The following is a 10,499-nucleotide window of genomic DNA, read 5'->3' on the forward strand; positions in this document are numbered from 1 at the left end:
CCAGAAACCAAATCTTATTCCAAGTTATGGAAGGAAACACTGCATATTCTACCTTTGATTTTCTCGACAAGTTCATCCACTTTGCTGTCGATATCATTGTTGTGTTGAATGTCTACACGTGGAACCGTATTCAGCATCTCCAACGCCTAAACAATATATACACACTCTACATATCAACAGCATCTCCAACGCCTAAACAATATATACACACTCTACATATCTACAGCATCTCCAACGCCTAAACAATATATACACACTCTACATATCTCAACATCTCCAACGCCTAAACAATATATAAACACTCTACATATCTACAGCATCTCCAACGCCTAAACAATATATACACACTCTACATATTTACGCTGTACTAGCAGATTATGCAGACTACGTATGCCATTCTGTGTAAATTGATTACCATTACATTCACATGAATAAAAGGGATTCGGTGATGATATCATTTCAAAAAGAACGAGCCACAGCTTGAAAACATTTATTTTAGAGCATGCCTTTTTTATTTGTTTAATGTTATATAATGATATATTTTCATACCCGCTTTGCTGTTTTCATATTTCAAAGGGATTACAAGTAGTGTTTTGTATAGATTTGCACTAAGCGTGAATTCTCCATGTTCATAATTATCTGTCCATAATTTTGGAACAAGGCGAAGTAAATCAAAACTACTCTGTATATTTGCTAAACATATTACGGTGAGTTAGTATGCTAAGTTTGGGTTCATTTCGTGAACATGGACTTATCACGAAAATGCGATTTTGCCTGATTTTTACGTGGAACCATACTTAAGACAACTAACCAGCTGGTTTTCCCATTCAATTGTATTTCCTATCTGCAGGACAACAAGAGACATAATGTTCTGTCTGTGGGACTTCTCCATTGCCAGCAGTAGTTCCAGTGAACACCAGGGACTGTTGTGGGAATGTTCTGTGAGTACGATCAGACACTTTCGGCAACTTCTGACAGCCAAAGCAATGTTGTCCAACACGCTTCTGCCACCTCGGAAATCATCATGGTCAGTCATAACCTTTATACCTCGACTTTCCAGTAAAGGCTTAACTTTCCCCAAGGCCAAATCCCGGTCTTCCGTCGGTTCGTTGACGTGAATCAGAAAAACGTCGTGAGTAATGTCAACATCAGTACCTTCGTCGTCCGCCATTTTCTGTTGTAATTAGAATGTTCGAATTGAGACAGGCCTATATTAAATATCATTTGTTCTTTTAGCAACCAACCAGGTATTACCTGTATAACTCAACTCCAAATAATAATGCATATTGCTATCTTTCAAATTTACGACAAAGTAAAAGAATTTTGTTGATACAAACATTAACAAATGGAATTTTTATACAAATTAATTGAGTAGAATGGCTTAGTATTACAGAATAGAACTTTCAAATGTTTTGCCTCAATTTTGCAGCCCTTCACCGGCAATGGTGACGTTTCCATGTAAAACTTATACGGTACCAATTTTGATGCACCAGATGCGCATTTCGACAAATAATGTCTCTTCAGTGATGCTCAACCGAAATGTTTGAAATCCGAAATAACTATGAAGTTTTAGATCTAAATATAGCCAAAAACAGCGTGCCAAACAAGTGGAGCCAAATTCGTCCAAGGATAAGAGCTAAGCATGAGGGAGATAATCCTTAATTTTGAAATGAATTTCTAAATTTTATAACAGCAATTAAATATACATCCGTATTTTCAAGCTAGTAACGAAGAACTTAGCTACTGGGCTGTAGAGACCCTCGGGGACTAACAGTCCACCAGCAGAGGCCTCGACCCAGGGGTCATAATGTAAAACTTATACGGTACCAATTTTGATGCACCAGATGCGCATTTCGACAAATAATGTCTCTTCAGTGATGCTCAACCGAAATGTTTGAAATCCGAAATAACTATGAAGTTTTAGATCTAAATATAGCCAAAAACAGCGTGCCAAACAAGTGGAGCCAAATTCGTCCAAGGATAAGAGCTATGCATGAGGGAGATAATCCTTAATTTTGAAATGAATATGAGTAAAAGATTCTCTCGAGAGGGACGTTAAACAAAATACAATCAATCAATCAAATGCTTTAATGATGTAAAAGGCGTGGTTGGTAAAACGAATTGTTTTTAACTTAGATAGCCTTATTTCAAAAGTACGTAGACATATTAAAAGACAAATCGCTGGCTTTAAAACAAAATAAATCATGGATTGTTGGAACCAAATCAATTCATTGTACAGAAAATTATTAATATATCTAATGTCTATCAAATTCTGAAGGAAAAGGAGTTCATCTCCCCACAATTAGAAAAAGATAAGTGTGAAATTTATCTCAGTGAAATCATTTCCGAAAAATGTTCGTAATTCTATTCTTAAAATGTATCTTTCTTTTAGACTTATACACCAGTCTTAAGGCATCTATTTCACAAAGTGGGTTTCTATCGGAGCAGTTTGATATCCAACGCGGTTGTCGTCAGGGCAATCCCGTAGCACCATATCTTTTTCTTCTTTGTGCTAAAATACTTGTAATTTAAGTCAAGCAAAATAATGATATTATAGGTATTATTGTTAATGATAAGGAATACAAGATTTCCCAGTATGCTGATGATACATCCCTAACTCTTGACAGTTCTGTAAAATATCTCCATGTAGCTCTTGACACATGAGATTTCTGGTAAACTATCTGGTTTAAAAGTAAATTACTCAGAAACAATAATTATATGAATTGGCTCTAAAATAATTCTGCTGCGGTATTTCACAATGCAAGATGGAAGTTGGATTGGGAATCTCATACCTTCACTTTATTGAGTGAAAATTAGTCATTTGTTTATGATGAAATTTCTGATTTAAATTATCGTTTACAAATTTCAAAACTCTATACACTTATTCAGCAATGAAAAAAGGTGTTTTAACCCTACATATGTAGAGTGATTGTTAATGCAAAAACACTGATGTTTACAAAAGAATTATATGCTATATTACGTTCATTCTATGATTTCTACTTTTTGTTGCTGAACATTAGAAAACTTCGTGGGTGCAAAGCGTAATTACAGGTGTCATTGTACGAAGGCCGACTGGGCTCACTTTTTAAAGAAGTAAAAAAATAATCATTTCGTTATAACGAGTTAGTATCTCGTTATAATGAGTTAATTATCTCGTTATAACGAGTTAATTATCTCGTTATAATGAGTTAAATATCTCGTTATAACGACTGATTGAATATTGTTTAACGTCCCTCTCGAGAATATTTCACTCATATGGAGACGTCACCACTGCCGGTGAAGGGCTGCAAAATGTAAGCCTATGCTCGGCGCTTATGGCCATTGAGCAGGGAGGAATATTTATTGTGCCACACCTGCTGTGACACGGGACCTCGGTTTTATCCGAAGGACCGCCCCATTTAGTCGCCTAGTTCTTACGACAAGCAAGGGGTACTGAGGACCTATTCTAACCCGGATCCCCACGGGATCGTTATAACGAGTTAGTATCTCGTTATTACGAAATAAATATTGATTTATCATAACAAAGTAACTGACGGAAACCTTTCAGGGCCTTCTCTTGTTCCCAAAATTTAAAATTGATTCTGAAACAAGTTGTAGCTATGGTATAATTACATATTCATAAACATTTACCAAATCATCAGTTTAAGAAACCAAACATTTGTTTTCTTGATCGACTTGCAGTTCTCAACACCATCTTCATACTGATCTCAATTGTTTGTGAAAATACACATACGCTCTAAAAAATCATCAATGTATTAATTTGAAGAAAATCTTATCATGAATATGTGACTGAAGTTGTTTGAAAGTTGATACATGTACGATAATATTTAAATACATGTAAATGTTGGGTTTGCTGTAGGGGTTTTCTGTGATTTTTAACAGCAGAAATAAAACCAAGTCGAAGTTGTGGGCTAGGTTGGCCCGCACTTAAATTCAAAATTAGGTACGTAAAATTAGGAGGGAAAGGGGGATCCCCCCATTTAAAAAAAAAATGAATATTATCTGTTATTTTCATACATGTATGTCAATAAAAATATATTGAGTGACTGCCCTCTCCCAATATTTTTATACTGTAGTAGTAGTGAATGAGAAGACTGTAAGCTTGAAAGTTATGAATTGAAGCCCTTCAGCGAAGGATGAGCGTCCCCTCCTTAATTTAAGAAATCATATCAAAGCGTGAGGATTTTAGCTAATGTAGACTCTGAATTCCTTCCCCTCTCAGGAATAAGGATTTTAAGGATAGGGCAAGTTAGTTCAATAATCATCCGATAAAAGCAATTTAGACAAGCCAACTTCTAACTTCTCCCCCGGCTGCCCCTACTTTGAAAAGCAATGCTATGTGCCTGAAAATGAAGTACATGTAGTAATAATTCCCTGTGTCAGACAAATATCTGCCTGATACTGCTACCTGGTATATCTATCATTTATTGGTTTGAATATGCATCTAGCCTTGTTGATATTTCGCTCAAATACCAATTTAACTATAATGAAAATTCAGTCTGATTAAAACCAGCCCACTTCTCCTATCGTCGATAGGAGAAAGGGAGGTGGGGGTGGTTTTAACCAGACTGGTGAAAATCATGACAACCATTACTGCAATTCGACTAGTTATAATATATTAAAACGATAAATAATTGTTATATCACTTCTTGGCAACGCAGTCTTTTTGTTGAATTCAAGAAAAGACATCGTCACCTTTTGGATAATTTTAATTAAGAAATGAACATTTTCTCGCCATCTTAACACGACTAATAGTCTTACACATTAGTCATCGTAAAATAATCGTCTATTAAATAAGCCAGATATGATATTTTTTCATTTAATCATAAGATGGTGAATCTTGTTCGCTGGGTGGGATTTTTCTATACCACACCCGATATAATGAATGAATCTATGACTTCATATTTGACGATTTGAATAATTTCTAATCGTTATGTTGAGATTTTAGAAAGATGAGATCCTTTTGAAAACGTTTCCATAGATACGAACACTTTAACGTTATAATGCAAGATAAATATCTCCTGTTAACGAGATATAACTTGATACGGGGTTTCACACCCCCCCCCCCTTTTTTTTTCGACTCTGTAAGTGACAATTATGCATTTATCTTGATGTTGCATTTAAATGCTGATGGACTGTACTGCCCTAAGTTGTATTAAATGAATAAACTACACTATAACGAGTTATAAACTGTAACAAGATAACTAAGTCTTTGTAAAGAGATAACTAACTCCTTATAACGAGATAATTTTAAAACTCGTATTAACAAGATGACTGATGGGTAGCTAGTTATAACGAGATACTACCTCGTTATAACAAGCTAGTTTTTTTTCTCTACTTTTTCAAAAATGAGCCCAGCTGGCTTTCGCACCATTGTAAATAAATGTACTGATGTACATATAAATGTGTGAAAATAATGCACTATGAGAAGAAAAATTTCACATGTTTTATTTCTTTAAAAAGTAATCTTGAATTCTTGATTTATTCTGCAAAGTTAATCCATTTTCCTAATCAATATCGAAAGGTATTGATTCTGATTTAAACAATACATGTGGAATTCTTTTTTCTTTTTTTTTTTTTCTTTTTTCTTTATCGGGTAATGAAGATAACATGCATTGCAGAACAAAAAATATTGATTGTATATTGTTTAAGGTCCCTCTCGAAAATCTTTCACTCATATGAAGACGTCACCATTGCCGGTGAAGGGCTGCAAAAATTAGGCCATTGAGCAGGGAGTGGTCTTTATCGTGCTACATCTGTTGTGACGCGGGGCCTCGGTTTTTGCAGTCTCATCCAAAGGACCGCCCTATTTAATCGCATCTTACTGCACGCAAGGGATACCTTGAACCTATTCCAACCCTGATCCCCACGTGACTTGGCGGGTTATGCAAACTTTTCTGCAATGATTCCTACCTCCGATTCATCATCCGATAAAACAACAAAGAAAGACACCTTTCACCTTTTCATATTTGGTAATGGTTATGGGGACAGTTGGTACTAAAATATCGGATCAACTAGTTTGCAACACGTCTATGATGAAAGCAATGTCAATTTTAAAAAAAATATACGAGAAAAGGTTCAGTGAATGTAAATATTCAATAAATTGAATGTCACTTATTATACAGTCTACATATTCCATATTTTTCCTCCTACTTTTCTTTTACAAAACAATTCTGATTTTTCTATATGCTTGCTTACTCCATATTCCAAAATTGTGAATCCCAAAAGGAAAAATATTTCAATTTCGAATACATAAAACCAATCAAATTTATTTTGTGAAAATGAGATTTTCTTATTCATTTGGGGGTGGGGGGTGGAAGTTATGATTATTATTTTTCCATATTTTATAATATAATTAATTGGGGAGGTGTATATTATGAAACTTCGGTTACGTGCAAGAATCCTTACTAGAGATGTATGTCAATAATGAAAGGACAGATGAGAGTATAATATTAGAAATTTACTTACATAGAAAAACATATCCTCCAAACGTTTAAATTATCACTTGTATAGCACCACATGTGTCCTGATTTTAAACGCCATTACTAAGCATAACAAAACCGAAACTAAATGGTGTAATTTAGACCCGTCAGATTACACGGCCTATTTACCCTCAGCTTATCGATCTAACTCTGTGTAGTCTAAGGAAGGCAACAAATTTAATCATAATCGACGATCTGTTGCAAAAAACATAAAATCGCATGAATAAATTAAGTTTACTGGGGGGAAAAATCGGCATTTGACAAACATTAATTTAAACAGATAACAACATACGTATAAATGATTTTCTGACAAAATACTTTAAGACACAACATACGTATAAATGATTTTCTGACAAAATACTTTAAGACGCATATATATATTTTAATTTGGGCTTTTGAACATGTTTAGAACTATAAAATTGGATCATATTTGTGAAGGGTGAATGTGCCCGCGCTGGATCCGCCATTGCCACTTTGACATAGATCTACGTACGTGTAAAACAATCGAAACCGAAACTTACGGTATGACTCATATACAGTATATATTCGTATCACCCGCAAATGTAGATAAATATAGATCTACATGTAGTATAGTTACATAGCACATCATTTAGAATGTAAAAAATAACAATAATAATAAAAAAATAAACCACGATCCTTTGAAACAAAGACCTGCTTACCTATGGCGTGAAGGTAGTTCTGCAGCTTTCTGAAAATAGCGACAAGTGTTACGCGTCGATGTAACCACGTGACAAACAGAAGATCGTTGGATTTAAAAATTCCATTATCATCACTGCTTGAATTTACAATACTCAACAACAAAATTGTTCTGCGTACCGGATTGTTCAGTTTTACATAACTGCGTTCAAAATGCACTGTTAACTAAAAACTAAACAGAAACAGTCAAATGGGATTTCCCCATCTATAAATAAATTTAGAACAACTTTTAAACATTTAAACAGCTTTCATATATTGATTCCGAACAAAAATAATCCTATTGCTGAACCAAGATCAAATAATAATAAATAATAATATATTGATCAAAAGCGTGCTGTCATTTGCGGGAGGGAGATTCTATACTTGGGTTCTTTTCCTAGAGAGAAAGATGGACCCGGGTCAATAATTCTATGCTGGAGCCCATTGGGGGGGGGGGGGGGGGTCTATACCTCTATGTGTATAATGTTGTAACACAGGCAATATTTGAGTGGTTTTATTCCTCGTATACTGTTTTTCAAAATATTACCAAACAAACGCTTATAACTTAAATAAAACAATTTATTTTTTGTAAACAATTCAGTTTACATGAACAAACAAAATGAAAACAAACATTAAATTAAAACACACACACACACACACATATATACATATATATATATATATATATATATATATATATATATATATATATATATATTAAATAGGGTAACTTTTAAATAACCAGCAGAGAAACATCAACAATCGCAAGAGTACAATAATCAGTGCATCAATCAAATATTAATTATATATATTGTATATAATCGATTTCCCAGCCATTTGTGAAATCTAAGCACCTGTCATTATAAAATCAATGGTAAATGTATATCATCATTTATACAATAATCAAACAATACGGCATAAACATGTATCGCTCAGGTAGGACATTACATTTTTAATGTGTCAACATGCAGCGCAGCTAGATAACAAAATAATCGATCTACCTGCAACAGCGTATTACAGTATTCAACGTTCCAGCACTCCATATCTTAGTCCTTTAAAATATGCATAGGACAACAGCAACATAGGTAAAACAAAAACAAAAATATATGAAGAAATCTCTCATTCAAAAATAAATTACTGTATTGTTATCACATGTCATAGTAAAAAAAAAAACAATGGAGGGAGGAATACAGACACTGGCAAAATCTTGTCATCTACAATATTCAGAATCATAAGGGAAATAATCAATAAATGTATTTCTTTTGGGTTTTTCCCAACATTAACTTATATATATAAATATATATACTACAAAAAACATGCAATGTAATATTGCACCATCTCTGATAATCAATAATCATAGTAAATCAAAAATACAAAACAAAATACTGTATCATTCACATAACTACATAGATTTCGAAGCATTTAATTACAAAGGTGGGTTGTTTTATGTTCATTAGCACCATGATAATGTACACTGAAAACATGTTCATCGTATTTTTAATTAGGATATAAATGAGAAGGGAACTTTGTACCTTGTAAACACAAGTACATGCCCTTATGTTCAAACATATATAGATATTTTATTTAATGGATATCATAAATAAATGCACAAAATAGAGTACTTTTATCATACTTGTAAGGCGATGATGGCAGTCTGTAAATCACAGTATGAGAGAAATCAGGAGACACACTAATGAAATGCACATTGAGCGACCATGGAAAATTTTCCTCATTTGGTGTCGAGATTGGATTCCGAATAAGTCTAAAATGACACCGTTATCGGGACGAAATATAGTTCCGGCCATGACAGCTGTAGCCATAGTAGCATAGACAAGTTCTCCGTGTAATGCATGCTTGTGCAGGGCAAGTTTTACGCTTAGAAGAACATACACCGGGCCTAGGTGGCTCCGCACACCCTGCAGACGAGTTTTCAGTCCGTCTGGTTTTCGTAGGAACTGTGGAATGGCGACTAAAATCATTTTATAAGCAGTCCATGAGCTGGATCCAAACATGCATCCTCGAATATCCATTATGGAAATTAGTAATGTGAAAAACATACTGGTACTCAGCGATTTGAAAACATCGGTGATAGATTGGATGATAAGAAAGGTTTCTACGGTAACTAAGATAGTTAATAGAGGGTTTCCGATTATCTCCATAATAATCGCCATAATACACAGTGGCACGACGATCTTTAATTTATCTCGACTGAATGACCGTTTGTAATATAAAGTGGCAGCTAGAGAATAGACCAGCGATGTGAAGGCGATATTCTGAGTAGAACTTTCCGGAAACATTGTACTCAGGAAAACGATACTGCTTCTGTTATAATGCGCTATCTCCGTATGGTCTTCTGTAAACTCCATGGTAAATTGACTGTATTTCCGTTAGTTATAAGCTACCAACTGAATTCGTATTCTTTTTATACTTCATCTCAACGGAAAACCCCAATTACCTTATTTCAAAAAATGCGAGCATTATCTATGACCCCATTAGATCAACGTTTCTTGATTTGCAAAATCGACGTTTACAAGAAAACGCAGGCATATGTACTTTCACTTTCGTCTAATTTTAGAAAGCTATGATAGAAATTATTTTTAGAAGACGGGGAATTCCATCAAATTATTTCTAAATATATACGTCTTACTGTTGGACAAGGCCCGAGGCATACTATAAAACCTGGCCTGGCCCCATTGGCCTGTCCTGGCTCCAATTTTGCCTCTGATTAGGCTCCATCCCAAATTTTGGCCTGGCCTCAAATTTGGCCTCCTAAAAAAATTTTGGCCTCAACTAAAAAAAAACTTTTTATTCTAAATTTTGATCGAATTCATTGATTTATTATTGGTTTAAGTTTTTCAGTGATGTAGCAGATAAATGATATGTTTCTGTTGTTTTGTAAATGTGCACTTTAAAATAATCATGAACTATCACCAATCTGATTGATTTTATTGAATATCTATTGATCAGTTTATTGATTAAGGAGGTATGCTACACCAGAGAAATTTGATGTAGATGAAAAGTGGAGGATATGTACAACAATATTTTGAAGTTGAAAAATTTCAAATTTACTTTATTTTGTCAAAAAATACAGTTTTAGTAGAAGGTAATCGGAAAAAAAATTTAAAACCCCTGCTGGACTCGAACCTGCGACCTACAGTTCAGCATTCGGTATTCTAACCTACTGAGCTACTCGGCTAGGTATTTAAATAGAAAAGGAAAAGTCAAATATTGCTGATATTGATTTTGTCATCTATGTTTTTAAAGGAAGTCAGCCATTATGACGATGTAGAGTACTACCTTAAATCATTTTCTTTTCCCTTC

The 10,499-nt window shown here is 34.2% G+C and overlaps 1 protein-coding gene across 3 annotated transcripts in view; it reads right to left on the reverse strand.

Moving 5' to 3' along the window:
- Positions 1-7,456, reverse strand: part of LOC125659133 (stimulator of interferon genes protein-like) — a 40,256-nt gene extending 32,800 nt beyond the window's left edge. For 2 of the 3 annotated variants that reach the window (XR_008798744.1, XM_048890684.2), the window contains exons 1-3: positions 6,469-6,599; positions 812-1,174; positions 53-146 (exon numbers count right to left, since the gene is read on the reverse strand). Coding sequence is in view for 2 of the 3 variants with exons in the window: in XM_048890684.2 (XP_048746641.2) it covers positions 53-146; positions 812-1,174; positions 6,469-6,480 (469 nt within the window). In the remaining variant the exon portion in view is untranslated. Of the gene's footprint in view, positions 1-52; positions 147-811; positions 1,175-6,468; positions 6,600-7,162 lie in introns of those variants that run through there. The other variant, XM_048890686.2, reaches the window with a different exon arrangement.
- Positions 7,457-10,499: the final 3,043 nt, after the last annotated feature.

Source organism: Ostrea edulis, chromosome 9, assembly GCF_947568905.1.
Source record: "Ostrea edulis chromosome 9, xbOstEdul1.1, whole genome shotgun sequence".
NCBI lineage: Eukaryota > Metazoa > Mollusca > Bivalvia > Ostreida > Ostreidae > Ostrea > Ostrea edulis.